This window comes from Lissotriton vulgaris, chromosome 12, assembly GCF_964263255.1.
Source record: "Lissotriton vulgaris chromosome 12, aLisVul1.2, whole genome shotgun sequence".
Classification (NCBI taxonomy): Eukaryota; Metazoa; Chordata; class Amphibia; order Caudata; family Salamandridae; genus Lissotriton; species Lissotriton vulgaris.
The window spans coordinates 108379526-108403666 of NC_141700.1; the positions used below are offsets into that span (position 1 = coordinate 108379526).

Here is a 24141-nt window from a genome sequence, read left to right on the forward strand (position 1 = left end):
AGCCTCTATCACGGATCACCTTTAACGACCATAAAAAGACTACAACGGATTCAGAACTCGGCTGCCAGACTACTCTTGCATATCAAACCGTGAAACCACATCTCACCTGCCTTGAAAGCCCTGCATTGGTTATAGGTTGCCAGAAGATCCACGTTCAAGCTACTTTGTATCACCCACAGAGCAATACATGGAATGGGACTGCTCTTCATCAGGAATAAAAACACCAAGCACATTCAACAAAGGAACCTACGTTCTAAAGGGGCATCTCGCCTCAAAATCCTAAGATACAAGAAAACCAAGCATTTGCGATGCAATAGGTCTTGCATTACTGAAAACTTGACCTATTGGCGTTGCAAATAGTAAGGCATGTTAGATTATGTTTTTGTTAAAAAAAATCCCAGCTGTAGCGTAAGTAAGGATTTAGTACCTTATAGGGCTAATAGAGGTGCCTTTACAACTCCACAGGGACACCTAGTAACAGCCTGTGGTACTGCACCTTGTTCTTGCTTCGTGGATTTTATTTGATTACTTAAGACTATTGCTGGGACATTTTTTAACAACAACAAAAAATAACAAACATTATCAATAGCTCAAACTTTCAGAAATGCGAGACCTATTGCATTGCAAATGCTTTTTAAAATATATTTATTTACTTTTGTAGCAATGGCGGCACGCCTCGCTTTAGCTTAAGATGTTTAAAGCTAAAGCGTGGTGTGCCGCAATAGTAACAAAAGTACATTTGCAATGCAATCGGTCTCACATTAGTGAAAGTTAGAGCTATGGGCTTTGCAAATGACAATCTTTATTAGTTATGTTTTTTGGGGCATTCTGGCTTCGCTTTTGTGTTTATTGATAAAACATACATTAGCATATACCCATCCACCATCATCCAAGGCACATGAAGTGGAAAAATGCAGGAAACAGACAACAGGCCATATGGATAAATCAAAACAGTCGGCATAAGATAAAAATAGAGTGTTCTTTCAAGCTAGTGTCAAATGAATACAGGGTGGAACCCCTGTGCTTACAAAAGCCAATTGACAGACTGCGGCTAAATATTTTAACCACTTGGATGCTGACATTTGACTTTTCCCATTATACATGACGAGTTCACCTTGTCATTAGCATCCAAGTCTCAGACATCACACAGGAAGGGAACTTATTCTGTCACTTACCGGTTGCTAGTGAAGATGCAACAATTCGCAAATCTCTATGGGTAATACTAAATAAAGAATGCGCCCTATACAAAAGATGGAAAAGCTGTTTAGATCCCGTGTACAGATTAGCAGAAGCCCAAGTGCGTAACAATGGCAAAACAGAAACTTACGTATAATCTGCAGGGAGGTTAAGTCATCCCTGGTTTGGTGTTGGCCCGCAGAAAAACAGCAAATGTGACGGGAGGCAGACAGACAGTATAAAGAGACCTGAATGTGGCAGCCTGGGGGTAAAGAAACTATAACAGTATAACAGCAACCATAAGGCAGACCAAAACTACAAATCATCAAATTACTGCTCGAACTTACTTTGTCTGATCAGCTGGGAAAGAAGATATTGCATGAGCAAGAGTTTGGGTCGCAAAACGATCCTCAAAAACAGCGTGATGCGGAACAATTACCAGCAACTTGTTAGATATGTTATGAATAAACGGCCGCAAACAGGAAGTGGACTGGGCTATGTCTGGAAGGCTAGTCTGGTGTAGAATAGCCTAGAGCGTAAATGTTAGTCGAAGGAATCACTAAAAACCGAAGGCCATTAAATAATCGGCTTCAGTTAAACCAAACGGCAATGATGGCCTGAAAAAAATATTTTACAAAACGCTTGTCAATGTGAGTATAATAGGGCGAGCGCAGTGAAAAACAAATTAAAAGTAACACACCTGCCACGGTGAATGCAATATGGCAAGCACTACAACTAGGCAGGATTTTTTTTCCTATACAATGCGAGCAGATTCTTAAGACTGTTACAAAAAACACAAGAAATCCCCTTCTATGGAGACAAAGAGAAACTGAGCGAGGAATTCTTTCCTGTAGTGCCGAACCTTAAGAGTTTTCAAAAACGTGACCGCTTTCACTCGGCCTATCGAAGAGTGTCACATAGTTATTTGATCGTGTCGGAGGAGAATCTCCCTGCCTGCCTGTTTACCGAGAAAGAAGAACCAAATGGCAGAGAGAGCGATCGCTTTCACTTTCGCTTCAAAAACAAAGAAACCTGCAAATGGTGCGCGCGCCACTGCTACACACGTGACCACATGGCCTATTGGTGTCTATTATGCGCACCAAGCCCGTAATAGACACCAATAGGTCATGGGCGGAGCAATGAGCCCGCCTGTGGCCTATTGCGTGCAGTCTTTCATCAAAAGACTCACGCAAAGGCCAATGGCTGGCCACAAAAGGAAATGCACACGCACGAGCATGTGCGATTCCTAGGGCAGCTTACAAACCCTGTTTTTTCACCTACTAAAGGCTTGCGCTGCGAGCACTGCTGCACAGTGCAACGCAGGGCGCGATCCCTAAAAACATGGGTGGCACATCCTTCTCTGTTCAAGCAGCCAAACTATGGAACTCTTTACCCCCCCAACATAAGATTCACCGACAACCACCTTATCTTCAGAAAACTACTCAAGAGTTGGCTCTTCCCCACATAAGCATCATACGGAAACAGAAATTTGCAGCATATTCCTCTGTATATATAAGCATTTTTGTCACTATAGATATGTACCTATCTTTGTGCATTGCTTTGTATAAACATGTAGAATAATTTCGTTGTTCTAAATAAGTAAATAAAAATCATCTTTGGTCTACATGTACTTACTTCCATTGTGCAGCTATGTACTTTCCATGTACTTGGATCTGTGTGTCTGTTACCTTTCTCCTGAAAAAGCATATACAATGCACTACCCTATTTCTCAACCTTTACCTCTATCAATAGATTTTAATCTGTATATACGAACCTCCTTTATGCATTTAAATACTTTCAATGTATTTATGGATCTATAAATGTATCACTTTCTTCTAATTTAGCATTTCAAATGCACTACCCTATTTCCAAGTCTACACTTCTCTCAATATATCCTCTGGCCCAACCTTCCGACTCATCTCAAACTTCTTTCTACAACCCTTCCCAATGCACTACCTCTTTTTACAATACCGATCCCCCAAAACATACCTTTATACACTCTCCCCTCTGACTCTTCCCTTCAAAAAAACCTTTTTCTCATCCAAAAGCCTACTCCTACTGCTATGACCTCAAATAAATAAAATAATAATCTCACTCTTCTGTCCCTTCACTATACTTTTCAATCAAAATAACAGACTTACATGTTCACTTCTCAATTTCCATATTCCACTAAACTAATTCACCATTAATCCTTTATGGGTTCCAGAGTAGCGTGCTACTCACCAATAAAGCGCTTTGAAACTCCATCAAGGGGTAGCAAGCGCTATATAAATACAAACCTTTTTCCCTCTTCTATCCTGCAACCTACCCTTCTCTATCCAAATAACTGAATAACATATCTACCAGCCAAATTACTTCATACTTCACTATACTAATTTTTAACACTAATCCCCTATGGGTTCCGGAGTAGCGTCCTACTTGCCAGAAAAGCGCTTCAACAACCATCAGGGTTAACAGGTGCTACATGAATGCAAACCTTTCTTCCCTTTTATTCCTCCACTACCCTTTTCACTCCAAATAACTGATTAATATCCACCTATCCACTACTCAAATTACTTCCAAATTTCACCATACTAATTCAGCACTAATCCTTTATGGGTTTCCAGAGTAGTGTGCTTCAACACCCCAACAAGGGTAGCAAGCCCTATATAAATACAAACTTTTTCCCCCCTCTTCTATCCTTCTGCTATCCTTCCAAATCCAAATAACTGACTAACCTACCCACCACTTAAAATGTACTTGCATGTTTCACTATACTAATTCAACACTAATCCTCTATGGGTCCCGGAGTAGGGTACTACACTCCGAAAAAGCGCTTTGATGCCTCGTCAGGGGTAGTAAGCGCTATATAAATGCAATTACAATACAATATTATTGGAAAATAATGTGGTAAGCAGATTTGACTCAAATTTGAAATGTTTGTGTCTGTCATTCAATAGGAGAAAAGGCCCTTCTATGATGTATTATGCTACTTTATTTGGGGAGTGAATGTGTTACTGCACCCTACTTGTTATGATTATTAATTGCATTACACAAAGTTAACTACAAAGTAGATTGCATGTTAGACCAACAGATTTCCAATTTCTTGGGAGAAATATGGCTGAATGGAGTGGCGTAAATGTTGAAAGAAAACTCCACCAATACAGAAAACAATCAGGTTTAGCAGTTTAAGTGTCTCAAAATATTCACAATAAACACCATAAAGTCTTGAAATATAAACAGTTATGTCACCACACCTAACACAAGGATTCACAAATCAATACATATTTTCTTTACAGATCAAACCGGAAGGCAAAGTGGTCACTCAAACTTTCCTTGCAAAGACAAGTGTGCCTATTTTCAATGGAATGAATGTGAATCATTTTGTTAAAAGATACTCTCGGTTAGGACTAAGGAGTATGGTTTACCCTTGTGATGATCCCTCAAACCTTATTTGGGATAGGATGTGCCCACCCAGAAACCTTTCAGCATCATACAATATCACATTTTTATGACCTAATCTGGAATCTAATTGGCTTGTCAGAGCAGGACATTTATTCAATTCACTACATTGTAAATTTAATGAACATTCAAAAAATGTTTTGTGTTTCTCCCTATACGTAATGATAACCCCTTCGCTGCTTCGGTCAGCCAACGGCCATCCCGAGCACCACGTACGTAGTGCTGCGTGGGCAGTTATGCGCTATATAAGTGGAATTTTTCATTTCATTTCATTTCATGCGTACCTCCGTTGGCCGGCGCGGTCCTGCCCACCTAATTAAAGCAGTTAACTTTATAACTCAGCTAACTATTGAACATAATATCACCCAATAAGGACAGGCATATGCAAGGAATGTCCTCTGTAAGCACGTGTAATTTGGTGTACTTCAGGTTAGTCACAACTACATTGTCTGCATTTTTTCACCCTTTAGTCAATCTTTACACAACTTTATATATAGTGGATAAGTTTCTATAGTCTTCTAAAGTTTTGTGCTGGCTTGTTAAACTGCAGAAAGGCTGTTGGTAATACAACACAAGAGTTGGCATAGCCAGTCAGTCTGGTCTTGTAAACACAAACGTAAACATATGCTAAAGGCTTTAAAAATTAAGGGAAAAAAGGCTTGTATAGTGAAAAAAAGTGGATCGTAAGAAATAAAAAAAATAAAAACATGAAATGAAAGCATAAAGTGGCCTAGCAGTGCTGGACATACTAATGAATGAAGAGGGGTAACTGAAAGGTAGATGTATATGTGTGTGTGTATGTATTGTGATCAAGGCTACAGCGACATAGCCGAAACGCGTCATGCTGGCGACAAGGGAGCAATAAACTACCTTTGAAAGCATCTTCAGCGCTGTTGTGTGGTCTGTACCTGCGTTTGCTGTGTCGGTATCCAGAGCCGATTTGCAGGAGTTTGGAACGGATATATATATATATATATATATATATACATATATATATATATATATAGATATATATATAGATATATATATAGATATATATATATAGAGATATATATATATAGAGATATATATAGAGATATATATTAATATATATATAGATATATATAATATTTATTTTTATTCGTTCAACATAAGGCTTGCACGACAGCAATGTAAATCCAACAAACATGATTTTGATTACATACCATGATCATATTCCGAAACAAAGTAGCAGCCACATATGAGCCTGCTACGTATGTGTACGGTGAAAACATAAAAACACAAAGCAGGTTGGTAAGCTCTACTACAGTTTTCTATACAATATAAAACCTATTACGTTACATTATCGCAATTTTTTAACTAAGAAAGTCACTACTACGAATCAGTACCCAAATCACTGTCTATGCTGTACTGCTACAGATATTACCACAAAAGTTTAAATGTCTGGAGATTACTCCTTTTGAATGAGCAACAGTGCTTTAAAATAGCATTAAAATGTATATCTTAATAACATAGGGGGGAAATTAATTTGGTTGAGTTAACCAGCCTACGTGTGTGATGGCCTTCACCCAGGCTCTCTGTGTGTACTGGGATCATAGGAGTAGCAGAACCTACTATTCCATTGTCAGTCTTGCACGTAAAGCCAACCGAGTCCTCAGCTTTTGCTACTGGCTCTTGATTACGAAGTACATGCCTCAACTACATGGAATCCCTAGGTGGCATTTTACAATCTTTATTATGCACTTTAGGCTAACTCTATTGACTAAATGAGCTTAAAAAGCATGCAATCACCCCCGCCTTCAACTTTGCCTCTTGTACTCTTAACTCATGCACTCGTAATAAAGCATCTTCAGCACCCCTCCTCCAAATCTGCAACCTAACACATACTTTTTATACTCCTTCTCATAACAAGTTAAAATAAAACCAAAATAAATACATTTCAGGGAGCAATATTGGTTTACAGTGAATTACAATGGCTTCCCAATCAAAAAGGTAGAATTGCATCGGTCAAGTGACAGAACAAAAATAGCTTTTCACTACTGTTACCTTTTATAATCTTTACAGAAATGAACACAGCTTAGAATTGTAGACGCATGCCTGTCTAAAAGTAACTGTATACTAGACACTTACCCGATTTGAAGAAAGCGCATTTTTATCCTCTGTCATATTCCCGCTCTTTGACACCTTCCGCGAGTGTCTGGTGCTTGTTTTTATAGCAGGGCGACAAACATAATTCTCTAAGTTCTTTGGAGGTTTCTTAGTTCTTTTAGCCTGAACTCCAATCTTCAATTTCAGGTTTCCCTCAGAAAAGTTGGATTCTTTGACTGAAAACTGGTGCTGGTCATCAGTCTCCTTAGCTGCATCCCCCTTAAGGTCTGGGTTGCAGTTCTTGCCGTCGGTGCCTTGCTCTTTGGTTCCACTCCCTGGCTCTGCGTGCCAGGTGCTTACCGCTGTACCAGTGCTGACCACAGAGGGGCTCTTCCCAGAAAACCCATCCGAATCGGAACCCAATCCTAACATAGCAGTATTTCTAGGGTCCATCACAAGGGCTTGTTAACATCAACACAAGAAATGCCTTGGGTGATTTATTGTGCCATCTACCGCCAGGGGATGGGGGATTAGGAAGCTGCTGCCCAACACAAAGACTCCGCATCAGTGTCACTGCATAGTGAAATAAAAAACAAAGAGACAAAACAAAATCACACTATTGGAAAATTTGGGATCGCCAAATGAGGGATTTGAACAAACTAGGCACAACTATTCCACATTTTCCATAATACAAAAAAATGTAAATTGAGGGAGTGGCGGAGGGGGGCCTACTCTGTGGATTGACTCCAAGAGGAGAAGGGAGGACTTAGATTGGGGGGGGGGGGGGAGGGGGGGGGGGGCGGAGGCGGTTAAGAAATTAGGTCGAGTGCCAAAAGCGCATGCAAGGTTAACTGTTACTGTACAGTTATGGAAATAAAAGAAATAAACATATATTTGTAATACTTCCACATAAGCGGAGGCAGCAAGATTCACTCGTATGGAACGCCTATTTTATACTGTTGAGGGATACATGCCTTAACAGAGAAACACATAGTATACAAAGAAACAAGCTTAAGAGTGCAGCTTCCTGAATCCCTTTACAAAGAAAGAGTTTAAGAAGACAGAGATGTGAGAAATGCAACAGCTTAGGACATGAACAAGTTCATGGCTAAATTACTGAAGATTTGAGTTACAGTCAATCCAGCTCGTTTGCAGCAGAGACCTCTTTGGCTGCAAGACACAATAGTATTAAATGTGTAGATTTTATTGCTATTACAGTTTTTTTAATCTGTACTTGAAAGTAACGTTCACTGTCAGCGTTTTGAATCCCCCATCTCTGCAAGCGAACAGTGCTTTTCAGGGAGAGCATTGACTATGCACTATTGGGTTTCCATTGCCATTTCTGGCTTTTCATTCAATCTATTCCAAACTGGCATCTGCATTTAGTCTTTTGGGGGCAGGTGAATACTATACATAACCTCACACCGTAGGTAGCTTTTGTTGGAATAGGGAGCTGAACATCTAGGAGTATTGGGAGTGTGAGCTCTACTCAACGGGTCAGAATTCACGAGTGGTGTGGAAAGCTGCAAAGTCAAAGGATTGGCAACTGCATTACAAAAAGAAACTGGTAAACTTTGCACAGCATAAAACTCCTGAAGTTAAAAAACACAAAGGTGGGGTAGCGGGAACCCATTCACATTACTTGTAGGAGTCACTTGCCAGCTAACCACCTTTCCCTGAGCTGTGCCCATCCTGCGGCACTGAATTTCCTGTTTGACCACTGCACCATAAGAAAACACTTCCTTTCAGGTAATGAAAAAAGAACCTAAGCCCCCGTTGCTCAGAAAAATATCATGCTTATCAAAACCACCCTACCAATGAGATAGTCTTTCTTAAAGGTGCTGTGGTTCACGGAGTAGGATCTCAATGAACTATCAACTGAACTATTTAGCTCAATAATGCACTTTCATATTGCTCTATCCGCTTCAACAAAAACACGATTTAAAAAAATGAACCAAAATGTAAAGCCATGACTTAGCCAAGAAGCCGAAGTAGTCTAAAGTCTCAAATTGATGAGCAATTTTGTACAGCTAAAGAACACCCTAGGCTACCCGATTCCAGACTACTGCAATGTTATCTTGAGAATCTGTCCTCCTGTGCTTAAAGTGATGACACGTGCAGACTGGTACCCGACACAACATATGACTGGAGCAGCAAAGCAACTTATCGCCCTAACTTGGAAGTCCCCCAATACTTAGCCCTTAGCATCCTGGTACAAGAGGATTTGCCCCATAAATTGTCATCCTTGGACAAAACCTTTACGCTCCATTGGCAACCTCTTATCAACTACATGTCCAGGCTGAAACACTTACACTTCCATCCGCCCAGACTCAGTGCACTTCGCTTGTTCGATTAATTGGCTGAACGCTCATGGACATCTACGATGGGATCATCCCACACCTACAGGGCGAATTTCCCTACCTTCAGTTATTTTCCTCCTTCCCTTAACATAATTGCTTCTAAGGGATTCCCTAGGACTTGCTCCCTTAGTTCTCCCTCCACTCCCCCACCCCCGTTTCAGTTAACCATTCAAGCACTGGGCAACCCACCGTTCCCCTGTCCCTCCCCTTTTCCCACACCCTTTGCTTTCCAGGGCTCATTTACACTGAGTTCTACCCCTTCACTTTTCCATGGCATACCATTTTGCTATCACTTGTGCCTCATTTAGGCATCACTGCTGATATTCCTCATCCACTTTTATGGGGTTAAACTTGCACCAACCGACCGTCCACCACCCTGATCTCCAATGCCACACTACCAGCATGCAATGTTTCCTAGAATTGCTCAGTGTGATATGTCAATTTCACTCTGCTGTTGTTTAATCTGATATACCCCTTGTATCATAGCCTATGCATCTACCTGGCTTGGGTTCCAAGTCTGAGGTGCTGACTCACTTTATGCCTTCCCATGCCATTGTTAGGTTCGGTTTTGTCATGTGCAAAATTCAATACACAGATTATAAGTAAAAAAAATAAAATAAAAAAAGACAGATATCCACATCTATTGGGTCAGAGGCACTGATGTAGGATGGGCGAAATGCCCTACAAGTACTGAGTGAGGATGGAGTATAGGGGTGTATGTGGGGGGGGGGGGGGGGGGGGGGGGGGGGGGGGGGGAGGAGAGGGAATACAGCGCCCATGTTGAAATGTTATTATGCTGTATTGTGATTTTAATAGCCTTAAAACCAATCAAATGTGCACCTACCAAAAAAGTTCACTGCAAAAAGAAACATATTGGTTAAAGAAGAAACCTGCAATAACAGATCATATCCTTTGACCACATGACTAACTGAGGATATTGAAATAGAGAAAGAAAATATAATATTGTGAACCGTTTATCCACACACTTAATTCAAACGGATTTGGAATGTGTAAACTGTAGGCTGTGTCTCAACTACTTTTAATTGTTTATTATCTTGACAAAATGACTCTTCGAATTTTTAGTACAGTAAAACTGGGTTTAGCGTTGCAATCCAGCACAATACACAGATGTTAAATTTGCGCCACTATAAGTGTTTCCATTTCCACATGAACTTTTCATTCAATGGAGTGCTAAGCACATAGTGGTTTGCATACAAATCATTTACCAAGTTAAATAAAATTATTTTAAAGAGATACAGGACCCGATTACGAGTCGGTCGTTAATTATTGACTTCTGCACCCTGTTTGCATAGGGGACGGAATTAAGAGTAGTGTTATTTAATGCATTTGTTAAGTATCGAATGCATTAGATAACTCAACCTTTGTATAATTTTGGCAGGTCAGGGGTGTGGCAAATATGGCGGTACGGTAGGACGCAGGATTTCGTCCCTCCGGCTTCGCCTTTCAAATGCATCACATTAAGCCCCATCCCCGGTCCCGACACACACAATCCGGGACCGGAATCTGAGAGGGACTACTGCAGTGCCAGGGCGGAATCCTTTTGCCGCCTCCGGCGCCCTTGTTGGACCTGTTTGCGACTCGCTGGGAGTTGGGCCATGGCCGAGAGCATGGTGAGGCGCGATGCCGCGGCAACAGGAGGACTTCGGCGGGTACAGAGACAGAGCCTCCCCGTCAAGCATACATCCTCCGCCTGCACTCACTCTCCTCCCGATGGGGCCCTGAGAGAAGGCGCTTGGCAGAGAGAGCGCAGCGCCACCATTGATCCACCCGCGGCCTGCGGACCTCGTGATCCACGCAGCGGAGGTGTGACTGGGCTGCTGGGGGCGCCAGAGCCTGCGGCCTAGCTCTTCAGGTGCTGCGACTCGCTACCCAACGGAGCCACAACAATCTACGCCCGGAGACGGGCCTCAGGTGTGCTGCCGCGGCCGCCTGGGCTCCGGTGGGTGGCGGAGGATTCGTCCTGTTGTGACAGTTGAGATGACCAGGCGCTGACGGATGGTGGTGGCGCAGTACACAGCCTTGGACTCCCTGATCTGCACCCCTTCCGGGGGCTGCTGGCACTTCTGGGACAGTGTGCAGCGCAGGAAGCGCGATTGCCTGGGCTTTGGACGGACCTCAATCCCTGCACTTCAGGTGAGCTGACCTGGGCTACTCCGGCTGGCGGCCTTCAGCCGAGGGCCTCAAACCTCGAGGGATAAGAGACCATCCCGGAGCACACAGGATCCCCTCGGAGGACTGAGCAAAGCCACACTGTTTACCTGCCCAGGCGCAGGAGCTCGGGACGGGGTGCTGCGCACAGGGCTCGTTGACCTACGCTTCGGATGGGCCCCACACTTTGCTATTGAAACAAACTGATTTGGGACTTTCCCGGTAGCAGTCTACCGGCTGGTACTGCAAACCTTAAGGGGTGGAAAGAGCCCTGGAGAACATAAGGCTCTCCCAGAGGACTAGATAAGGCCTTGCTAGGAATCTGCCCCGGTGCAAGAGTTCAAGGCCCCTGGACAGCCCAGTGGGGCCACCAATTCCTATTCCACACGAGTGCCATCAGACTATCGCAGCAGACCTCACACGGGGTGACCCTCGGATGTAGCACAGCACTATATCCTCGGCCCGGACGAGGAAAGAGAAGTCCCTCAAAGACATGCTCCTCAAGCAGTCGGGCGGCCATGATGCAGCAGGCGCCGGGTCTGGGGCCCCGGGTCTGGCGGAGATGATAGAAGGAGGGGACAGCCCGGCTACAAAGATGTTTTTTGCTATTAAGGTGGACATCCTAGATCTGAAGGGCCAGCTTTCCGATGATCTCAGGGAAGTCTGGCGCGACTTGGATGAGGTGGGCGAGCGGGTGGCCACCCTTGAAGAGCATGACCTGAGCCGAGAGAAAGACCTTCAACAGCTGCAGCAGGTGGTGATCAGGATACGGGACCAAAACCTGGACTTACAGCCCCATGCAGAAGACCTCGAAAATCACGCCTGGAGAAATAACATACAGATTCGAGCTGTGCCCTGGCGGGCTGAGGGAGAGGACCTTCGATCCTATGTCTTGGCCCTCTTCCAGCAATTTTTGGGGTAATATGGCGCTCCTGATATTCAGATGGACCGGGTCCATCGTGTGGGCCTGCCCAGAGGGGACAAGGCCCTCGTCTGCGTACATGATTTTTAGCTCAAGTCGCAAATTCAACGCAAAGCCCGGGCAGCTCACCTTATCCAGTTCCAGGACCACACCCTAGCACTTTTCCAAGATCTAGCAGCATCCACGCTGACCAAAAGGCGGGAATTTAAAGTGGTTACCTCCCATCTCCGCAACAAAGGAATCACATACTCCTGGGGCCACCCCTTCCGCATTTTCTTTAAGCATCAGGGCTAACTGCGCCAGATCCACTCTCTCGCAGAGGCTCACGACCTGCTGGGATTGGAGAGCGCTACGACCACGGAGCAGAAGGAGGGCCCCAGAGAGACCACCGCCCGGCGATCCTCACGCTGGCAAACAATTGGGAAATCATCACCCAACTTCAAACCTGAATCGAAGCGATGGCCAAGGAACGTGAGACCGTCCTTTCCTCTCTCTCTCAGCCTCAGGAATGTCCGATCTCACCTTGAGTTCATCATTCAGACTGTCGGGGATGGGGATCCTGGAGTGTAGTCTGAGGGACACGTGTGTCTGCTCCTTCTCCCCGGCTAACGGAATGATCCCCCGCAGCCCTTGGACTATCAGGTACTCTGTCTCGCGACTTGCTGCCAATGTCATGACCCCCTTGGGTTTCTCTTCGACGAACTTGTGTCCACAGTTACCGTTTGGGGTAAATTTGCAGAGGGATGTTTTGTTATTGGAGAATGTTGTGCTTTTTTGTTGGGTGTTCGTACCATGTCATGCACCTATATCTAATATTCCCTGGCCATTGCTCGTTCAAGCTTACCACCAGGGTTTCTCTTTGGTTGTCACAGCTGCGCATTGCATACTAACCCCCGCACTGAATGGTTAGAGTCCTGAAAATTTTAAGTCATAACGTTCGGAGCCTGAATCACCCTGTAAAGCGCACTGCGATCCTTTCTTTATTAGAACACTCTGAAGGGGATATCTGAATGCTGCAAGAGACCCAACTGTTAGCCAAGAACAGTATCCATATGCTTACACAACGATTTCCTCATCAATATGGTCCTTAAGCACAGTGAAAAAGAATGGGGTGGCCATTCTCCTGGGGGCAAAATTTGAAGGCAAAGTACTCTCTACTTTTTACGAGCCCAAGGGCAGGGTTCCAGCACTCTCGGTACAATGGGGGACCACTCTCCTCACCTTGATTAATATTTCCGCACCCAACACACACCAAGAGCCATTTTTACTTAGGCATGTTACAGAAGGCCTGGCCGGGCCTCCCCTGACTCTGCTGTAGTGGTGGGTGGTGACTTGAACCTTGTCATGGACAATGATAATGATCGGTCTGGCCAGCGGTACACGCAAGTGGGTGCCCTTTCCTCAGAAAGTAAACAATGGCTGGCCAACAACAGCCTTCACGATGTTTGGTGACTCAGGCACCCGACCACGTAGGATTTCACCCACTATTCTGCAGCTCACAAATCCTATGCGCGTCTGGACATGTTCCTCGTCTCCAACGCGCTCCTACCTAGGAATAATAAAGCCTCTATAGCCATGCGTTCTCTCTCTGACCACGCACCTATCTCCATTGCCATACAATCAGAGGGGGATCATATTCACTCGTGCTAGATGGCGGCTGGGGGTGGGACTCTTACGCTTGCCTAGTGACATACAGAGCATATGCTCAAGGATAACGGAATACCTCCAACACAACGATACTGGGCTCACTTCCTTAGCGAACGTTTGGGAAAGACTTTACTTGTTTATTCGCGGGGAACTCATAGAGATCTCCGGTGACAAAAAAAAGCACAAAGAAGCCCGTCAGAGCTTAGAACAAGAAGTGGCGGAGCTAGAGGCAATACAAAAACACATGGGGCCCGAGGGTCTGGAGGACTTTGGAGGGCAAGTGAATGAAACGCATGGACCTTGATAGGGCGGAATACTCTCTACTTCGACTCCCCCACAAGTTCCATCTGAGTAGCGACAGCTGTGGAAAGGCTGCTGGCGCAGAGGTTACGTGCCAATGCCATAGCTGCAACCATCTCCTCCATGAAGTGGCCCACAGGCGAGGAGGTACACTTGGACTTTCAAATCGTGGAGGAGTTTCAGCAATTTTATCAATCTCTGTATAGTGAAGAGACTGTAGGTCACTGACGCAGGCGCATACCTGAAGTCAAGCAAGTTCACCCTCCTCGCTAAAGTACAGATGGAGCTGCTGGAGGATCCCATCCGGTTGGATGAGATCATTTCAGCTAACTCAAGGCTAAAGCTAGATTAATCCCCGGGACCCGATGGCTACCCTGCCTTGTTCTACAAAACATTCTGTAAGGAACTGGCACCTCTTCTGACTCAGCTTTTCAACTCTTTCCGTAACAAGGGGGCGGTCACGGATTCTATGTCCGAGCTTTGATCTTAGTAATCCCTAAGCCTAACAAAGACCCAGGCTTTGCAGCTCTTAACGTCTGATTTTGATGCTTAATATCGATGCAAAGCTATTCACCTGCATACTGGCAGCTCGGCTGAATCATCTAATGGTGGGCCTAATCAATGTGAACCAGGCGGGGTTCATCCCGACTCGTCAGGGCGGCGACAATGCAAAATGCCTTCTTCATCTCATGGACAGTGTCCACCGCTCCAGTAAGGAGGCTGTGCTCCAGTCCGCGGGGAAAGCATTTGACAGGGTGTGCTGGAAATATTTGATACTCTATGGGGGGCTTCGGTTTTGGACCCCACTTCATCCAATGGGTGCAGTGCATTTACCATGTCCCCGGGCGTTTTTCAGAGTAAATGGAGTCGGTCCTTGACCCCCTTTAAGATCGCCAATAACACGAGACAGGGGTGTCCACTCTCTGCCCTCCTATTTGCCGTGTACATGGAGCCCCTCGCTCAGAGAATCCAAGATCATCCGGGCATCCAAGGTCTTCGGTTCGGGGGAGATACCCACAAAGTGAGCCTCTACACGGATGATGTTGTCCTCTCCCTAGCGGAGCCTATCACTTCCTTACCTGAGCTGGCGAAGAATTGAAGCCCTTCGGACAAGTCTCCAGCTTCAAGGTCAATCTTAACAAATCTCAAGTGCTCAACTTGTCCTTGCTCCAGTCACATGTAGACTCCCTCCAGCAGGATCTCCCCCTGCACTGGTCTAGCGACCCCGTGCCCTATCTGGGCATGCTCCTCGCTCCCACGTACTCTGGAACTGAACTATTAGTCGCTGGTAGACCAGACTAGGAAGGCACTGGATGGTTGAACTAGGGAGTAAATTTTCCTGGTTCGGGCGCATCACTGCGGTGAGGATGATGATCTTGCCGAGGATCCTGTACCTGTTCCAAACTCTGCACCCAAAGCCACGCGGGCTCTACAGCTGGCCATAAATAAATGTATATGGGGCAATAGGAAAGCACGCCTCTCCGTTGTACAACTGGTGCGCCCCAAAAGCGAAGACGGGGTGAACTTGCTGTTGGTCCATAGTATGTTCTAGAATGGAATCGCCCCCTCTCAGAAAAGCACTGGACCTTCATGGATCTGGCAGTAGCTGGAGCGAATGTCTGGAGAGAGATCTGGCTTAGGCGCAGCTCACGATCATGGGGTCTCTACTCCTCCCCAGTCACTGCAGAGACAATGAAGGTATGGGATGCGGTGGCTCTCTCAAGAGGCCTCACAACCTCCTCCTCCCCGAGGACACCGATGGTGGATAACCCCGATTTCCCCCGGGAGTGAAGTCTGAGGTTGCCCAGCGTTTGAGGGAGGCGGGTTGCAAGCACTTGGGTCACCTATTTGACCAGGATGGCATCATTCCCTTCTCTCAGGTGCGACAGGACCTCAACCTTCTCCAGACAGACGAGTACTATTACCTACAACTATGGCACTGGGCTACCTCGGGGCGCACTTATCGCATGTCTCTCGGAAAGATGACCAACATCTTATAGCGGAACTCTATGTTCTTCTTGCTCCAGGCCAGAAAGGAAATCGCTCGAGAGGCCAACTTCGCTGGGAGGCAGAACTGGGGCAGGCCCTTACGGACAAGAAGTGGGACAATATCCATTACAGGGCACATCACACTGCCCACAATACCGCTGGAGCAGAGTCTGTGTTTAAGGTAGCATTTCACTGGTACCCAACGCCCGCTCGAATCCACTAATGGGACAAGAACCATACTGAGAAATGCTGGCGGGGCTGCGGCCTGACAAGGTCCCTAGTACATCTTCTTTGGCATTTTCCGAGACTGGAGCAATTCTGCGAGCAGGTGCTCAACGACATCGACACCGCATTTGAGACTGAGATATCTCGCTTCCCGAGTTACACTCTCCTAGAACTTTCGACCCCAATAACATTTCCATTGCGGTAGATGCGAGGCAGGCAGATGGCATTAGCGCTGCTCGCAGCTCGTCAAGCGATTCTGATCTACTGGGGCACTGCTACAGTCCCGGACCACACGCCATGGCTCCATAGACTTTGGATGACTCTAGCTATGGAACGCCTTTCTTTAGTAAAAGACCATAAAGGCAAAAAAATACGCAGAACTATGGGCTTCTTTCATTGCGGTACTATCGAAAGATCTCCGAGAAGTCACTTGCCCCAAAATCCTGCAAATTCTCCAGCTGATCCCTCAAGTGCAAGAATAAGGTGTTCCCAAGCTGGGTTAACAGAGGCTTTGGAACGAGCCTGGCGGGTGGGGTTAGGTCACTTTCTGGCATCTGAGGATCATGGCACGGGCGCCCCTCTCTTTATTTTTCTTAAGAGGGAGGGGGGTTATGTCCTTGTTTGGGTTCCAGTTCTGCAGACCTGCACTGTCCTTTTGATGATTTATGTTGTTTTTTTACTTGCCAGGCATGTTTGTCAGCGCTGCCAGCCTCCAGGATGTAGGCTATGAAGCTGTGTACATACATATATATCCAACAACAAAACCTTCCAGTACAGAGAAGCTAGAGGCCACACGGGGAATCATTTCAGAAGCCTTTAATTGGGACACTGGGCATAATGCATTTCGGCGACCATTCGCCTTCCTCAGATGCCTTTGGGAACATAGCACAGCTCCATCCCCACCTTTGGGAATCTCCTGCCGCTCTCCCATTAGTTGAAGCGCTCCGCCCCACAATCGTTAGTGTGCACGCCTACTGTAGTTTTAGGATCTTGCCTACAGTTCCCACAGTTCACCATAATGGAAGAGGCAGTGCGTGGGGGAGACAACTTGAATGTCCAAATCCTCAGGGAAAGGTGAGTACTGTTACAATGGATGGCCCTGTTTTGGAATGTGGTCCACTGACTTCCTTGGGTCCCCACTGACGTTCCAGCCTATGCATCCTTTCCTGGCTGAGGGCCCCTGTGGTTGTAGGCGAATGGCTGTGTCTACTCGTTGGTGTGCCTTCTAAACCGAATAAAAAGATATGTTCTATAAATGTTGGCAGGTCAACCCTGCAGGAATGTAATAGGGGAAATTGTACAGTATTTACTGTGTCATGTGGATATTGGTGCATTAAACACCAACATCTGCATGTTATTACCCACAGACTCGTAATAGGTGTTATTTATTGCACAAGATTAATAACGTGCTCCCGTGGTAATGCTATTTATCATATGCGATAAATAACACCTAGACTTGTAATGAGGCCCAAAGAGTTCTAAATACTTCGACTCTAAAGTACGAAATACCCAAACAATGGTTTAACTAAAGCATTCTTCGGACAGAAACCACTTGAGATATACCATCCAGATACAGAAGCTCTCGAATAGTTAAACCATCACGGATATCCCAACAGAAAACAGGCTCCAAACTCTATCTTTGACATTGACCTCTGATGCGAAGATGGAAACCGGTAAGTCCTCTCTTACAATTAATGTTGTGCTAAGATCACAAAACTGTTTTACACGCATTTTTCACGGAAGTCTGCTTAAGGATGCCAGATGCCAGGGCTGCTTTGCTCATAACTGAAGGAAATTGGTGGTAGTTAAGACCACAGATGTTTATAGCTATTTACACAGCTTACTATCAGGCCAGACCAAGATAACGAGCAGCAGGCAGGACTACAACCACGAATTCCCATATAAATTGCTTTTGGTTAAGCAATAAAAGAAGAGTAAAGTAAATCCACTGACTGTTGTGCTCAGAAGCACTCTGCTTGAAGATTTTAAATATTACATTTCAACAAGGATAAGTGCAAAGTGCTGGTAAATTTGTGTGCAACACAAAAAAATGAATTTGTTGCCTTTTTAAATTAAAGCAATCCCTTGGTCTGGCGTCAACTTGTATGAAAAAGTAATTGGTCAATTAATTATGAAAATTAGTGCAACTCTGCGTCATCCTAGGAAACACGCAGGTAATTCCTTTTGGGTTTCACTATTTTAGCTAAAGGCTGCGATAGAGGCACATCAGGATTCACACAAAAATGTGGCTGCAGATTTTTTGCGACCAGTATCTAATTTTGTGAGCTGACCTAAGAACTAATACGTCAGGTCGCAAAATAAGGAATCCTAGGGAGTTGGACAGAGACCTGATTAATAAAATAAAACTAGGCAGGTCGTAATTTGCGTCCACCTATAATTAGCTACAATCACACGAATAAAATACATTTGTCTGCTATAAAACTAAACAAAACAGGCCACTGCCAACCACCTCGTGAAGCCGTCACTCTTATTTCCTTTGCAATTCACCCCAACCTGTGAGTCCACAACTGTTCAATTGTAGGCGACCAGATTTACAGCTGCAGACCACTGATACATTATAGTATGGATTCACAACTAGGAAGGACCCCACAAACAAACAGCTTCCAAAATTGGGAATCAGTCCCCATTTTAAACCCATATTTCAAGTCAGTAAAACGTTATTGACTTGGAAATTGGTACACTAAATAAAAATGGGGATTTTAAGGTCGCAAACACTGATTGCAGGGCTTGCAACTGCAACATCCCTAAGTACATCTGACTTTATCTCTAATCCTTGTTAGGAGTAGTCTCTATTATCACCATTAGACATATCCAAAGACAAATGCACCATCATAGATTGACTTTGGCCGTCAGTCTTTGCTAAACACTTCTAGCTCTCCTTCCTAGGAAGTACTCATCAACCCTTTGAAGACCATTATTATTCACCAACACCATTGTGCTGATTATAGCGCAATCCTTCTACGGCATACAAAGAACATGTACTTACTAGGGTACTCAAAGAGAGCCAATAAACTGACACTGCTGCATTACTTACCCGGCATTGAAGTACTGTTCTCCACATTTCTCTATCAGGTTCAAACAGTGCTCTGCTATGTCGGACCACAGCTTAGCCCAACAATATGGATGTCAGGTCTGCTTTCCTTCATCTATGTGTGTATATCATGCTACAGAATATTTACAAGTTAATATACACTGCATATTTATTCACATACTGTTAAGCGTTACCTTGTATTGAGCAATATACAAAAATCTTAAATAAATTAAAGAGGGACACCTCGTTGACCACATTTTCTGAGGACCACATTATGATTTTGTTGAAATAGTTGTATTTCATGTCATGAATTGCAAAGTGGAGAAAGTTGTGTCACTCAGCATAAACCTGGATCATCCGTAAACGTTAGTGCTTACAAAATTTTAATGTGTTATCCATACCTAAAATACAGTTACTCTCTTAATACACCAAAAATATGGACCCAGTCCCCAGTCTCAATACTATGCATCCATGTAGAGGAAAGGTCAAGAGTAGATGTTTTGATAGGTCTTTTCTTCCATTCCAATCCTTTATAGTGCATACAGAAGCTAGAGTAGCAGCACCTGAAAGCATGTTTTAATACATACAGATTGCTGGGTCTCTTTAAAGCAAAAGGCTTATGTGCCTGCAAGGCCCAAAGCACACCCTATGGGTCTCAGACCTTGCAGTTGAAGGATAAGCCTTTCACCATCCCTGTAATGATAGTTTTGTTCTGGAGGAGAAAAGTTGCTCTTTTAAAAAGCAGTCACTTCTTTCTTTACAGGGCCCATCACTTGGTTGAACAGCGTCCCATTACACATGCAAACACAAAAAAATTCTTGTTAATGGCCGAGCCTGGACAGTGCATGTGCATTGGCTTGTGTCATATTCCTTCTTAACCCCTTCGCTGCGGCGGCTATTCCGCCGCAGCGCTTAGGGGGTGGGGTGGCCGCGCGGCGGTTCCGTGCTTGTGACGGAACCGCTCCGTCACGGCTCGCGGGTGACCTGTGCTTGTGACGGAACGGTTCTGTCACGAACTCCCCCGCCCATTAATTCGTCAGTGCAGGCGCGGAATTCGCGCCGCGCAGGCGCGGCGAGCGGGCCGTGACAGAACCGTTCCGTCACAAGCACAGCTCACCCGAGGTTTGTGACGGAACGGTTCCGTCACAAGCATGCAAGGGGTTAAATGCTGGCTTCTGATTTGTTATTAGGCTTGTTAGTCCCTCCTTAGTACCGCCTCGTTTTCATTTGTAACCTCCCATGAGGACTGGACCTTTTACTTCGGTTACACTGTAAGTTTTCTTTAGTCCGTAAGTGTTATTTTCTTTAATAAGTTTCTCTTACTGCAGGCGGGTCTCTCGTGCGCAGTTGTGACCACCGGCTTGTACATTTAACTCGCAGCAAATGGGGAGCTCCTCAGGGGCCATGGAAGACAGAATGGGACAACTCAGCGATGCCTTCAAAAATTTGGAATGCAATAGATCTCGCATTTGCGAAGGTTGAAGCTATTGGCATTGTAAATGACAATACCTTTTATTTATGTTTTAAAAAACCCCCAAAATAAAAGGCATTGTAATTTACAATGTTAATAACTCAAACTCACGTAAATGCAAGACCTATTGCATTGCAGGTGCTTGTTTTGGCATGGTTAAAGGTACCGTTAAAGATGTAGTTTATTTGCCTCTGCAGCTTAAATGGGTAATTATTGTGGCTGGAAATAGAGTTCCTGAATTCCATTTTTAATATGTTCTGAATCCAAGACATTGGTGCATGGCTACATTCTATGCACATCTCCTTCTCATCCTAGTGGATTTAACAATGGCATTCGACATTGTTCAGGATGATTTGAAGGTCTGCAATCTGAAAAGCAGGGTAAAGATGAAGGGAACCACTTAACATTCTTTTTCACTCCAATCTGTGTAAAAACTCACCCTATCTCTGATAGTGTCCATCAGTCCTCCTATTAGCATTCATACTACTCGGCTTGGACTTTAGTAAACTTCTATAGGTCTTACTACCTTATTTCAGTAATAAACAGGTAACATTTAGAGGTTTACCTCTGCCCTAAATCCACCTCAAAGATGACATCATTGCTTAGCTTTCATAAATGGATGGAGCAAAATCAACTAAATGCTTTAAAACTGAATTTCTCCTAATTTTTCCAAAATCTGACCCAGCAGACTATCTACTTAGATGTAAACTGTTGCGTTGCCTTCTCAACGCAAAATAAACCTCACAGGGCACATCCAAGGTACGGCTATGTATGCAGAATACTAGTTCATGAAGTCAATAAGTTAAAATGCATGCTCTTCCCTCTGGATCGGAACCTAGCAATTGAGGATGTAGTAATCTCCCAACGTGACATTGGAGGTATCTCATTCATAACTATTCTTCATGTGCTGCTAGGTTTCTCATAAACTGTAGTAGGTGGGATCACATGCATTGATTGGTCTATCGTAAATGGCTCCCGTTTGAAGCTTGCTGCTGTGCAAGTACCGCTTGCCCCATCAATACAGCTCTGAGCTTCCAAACTCCTAACATCTCTCCAGGCGTTGTCCATAGCTGGAGGCTTTAGTAGCGTACACTGCAAATGCAGAATATCGCTCTCCTCTTCCCGTTTCAAGCACTGCTCGCTGAATTCGGACTGCCATCTTCTTCATATCAAGAATCCTCCTTTTCAAGTTATAAAACCCCTTCTAAATAATGTGTTTCTTGGGAAACTTCTGCACCGGGCTATTTAATCTTACTGCTCATGAGTACCAAGGTAGTGCAGCTTCCAGTTCTCTGTGTTCTATATGGGTCTTTTCATACTCTCCTCCACTACTATTCCTGACTACTTTCTTTATCTATATTAACTACTTAGTCTTCTAAAAAGTACTGTCCATTGCCTAAAATATTACGACTTCTTCCTTTATATAATTGACTTTCAAGGTTAACAAATTCTACCTATTTGTATTACCTTGACAATAGGTCTCTATATAATGATATAAACGTGAGATTGTGTATGCTTTTGAAAGCCTTGCGTTGCCATAGAAGCATTTTTGCCATCATTAATCAGTGCTCCATTGAACCTCATCCACTTATCTGCAACCAAAATGAGATTTCTGACCATACTTTTGAAATCGATTTGTATTTTTTTTAATTTCCTCGTATTGTATAATTCTTTGAGAGCCTGCTTTCTCGCGTTGTAAAAATCTATTATTGTTACCCTGTTGCATTGTAACTATAAACTGTAGGCTATCAAGCTCGGCATTTTGCTGGCCTTTTGTTTTGATTTCTTACGGAGCAACACTGTGAATCCTGGTTCGTTGCAGTCCACGCACTCTAAAAGGCTGTATATGTTAATAAATATGAAAACAATGCCCTTTGTCATGGCAGGGCATATGTGAAGATGATTTGTTCCAATGTGGTATCCTCGATCAAGTAAAAACAGTGTTTCTCTCATGTGCCTTTCTCTAGTTCTGCCAATGTGGAGAAATGTTCTCTCATGTGCCTTTCTCTAGTTCTGCCAATGTGGAGAAATGTAACAGAGCCAACCTCACATACCAGAATGCTTTGCAGAATACTCAAACCACAAAGATGCGGCAGGTATGCAAGTGTGCCATCATACTCTTCGGCAGACAGGTATAGTGTGTGATGCTTCTCTGTTATGTTATGTTATGTTATGGGCGCTTATATCGCGCACAGCTGCTCCAGCGAAGGGGCGTCCTGGCGTTTGACAAGGTAAACAACACAACACAACTAGAAAGTAGGAACTAAAAAGGCCAACAGTCTAAGGAAATAGGAAGGTCTTAATGGCCCTATGAAATGAAAGAAGATCATCCAGTGCACGGATCTTTAAAGGAAGGGAGTTCCACAGAGCCGCAGCTCGCACTCGGAAAGAGCGTCCGCCCGCACGGCTAAGCTTGAACCGGGGAACCACTGCAAGTACCTGACCCAAAGATCGTAAAGAGCGGGCAGGAGCATACAGCGACAAAAGGTTCATAAGGATCTGGGCAGAGGGGCCCTTGAGGATTTTAAAGGTCAAGCAAAGCACCTTGAACTGAATCCTCTGCTTAACCGGCAGCCAATGAAGGGAGTGCAAAGTGTTGGTGACGGAACAGAACCTGGGCAGCCCCACCACTGCTCTGGCTGCCGCGTTCTGAACCCGTTGCAGACGGGTGATTTCAGCCTGATTAACCCCTACCAAGAGGGAGCTGGCGTAGTCAAGCCGCGAAATCACCGTCGCCTGCACCACTAGCTGCCTAGTCGAGGCATCAAAGAATTTTAAAACTGGTCTGAGCCCACGCAGAATGCCAAAACAGCCTGCAGCAGTTTTTTTAGTGTGGCAGACAAAGCTAAGGGCCGGATCTAACCACACCCGAGATTTTTTATCTCCGTTACCGGAGTCGGGGTGGTCCCCAATTCAGATGGCCACCACAGGTCACCCCAGAGTTCCGCCTGCTTGCCGATAATCATAATCTCAGTCTTTTTTGCGTTCAGCTGAAGGCAGTTGGAATTCATCCAGCTGGCGACCGCCCGAAGTCCATTCTGGAACCTTGGGGCATCCAGACAAGAGTCCCCGCTGAGCGTGACCGCTAACCGAGTGTCGTCAGCATATGAGACCGTGGTCATGCCCCACTGCTTGACGACATCAGCCAGCGGTCTCACGTAAAGGTTGAACAACGTGGGGCTCAGCGAGGATCCCTGGGGAACTCCAAGGTCCAGAAAGTGGAATTTGGACTGATGGGGCGGGATGGCCACGCAAAAAGATCGATCGGCAAGAAAGGAGCAGAACCACTGGAGAGCCGTCCCTACAATGCCAGCTTCCTCAA

At 44.9% G+C, this 24141-nt stretch overlaps 1 protein-coding gene across 2 annotated transcripts in view; it reads right to left on the minus strand.

The window, feature by feature from the left end:
* The window catches only part of ASH1L (ASH1 like histone lysine methyltransferase), an 820515-nt gene that overhangs the window by 728812 nt on the left and 67562 nt on the right, over positions 1 to 24141 (minus strand). For both annotated transcript variants that reach the window (XM_086947410.1, XM_086947409.1), the window contains exon 2: positions 6727 to 7257. In XM_086947410.1, coding sequence (XP_086803536.1) covers positions 6727 to 7137 — 411 coding nt within the window. In that variant the 5' untranslated portion in view covers positions 7138 to 7257. The remainder of the gene's footprint in view (positions 1 to 6726; positions 7258 to 24141) is intronic.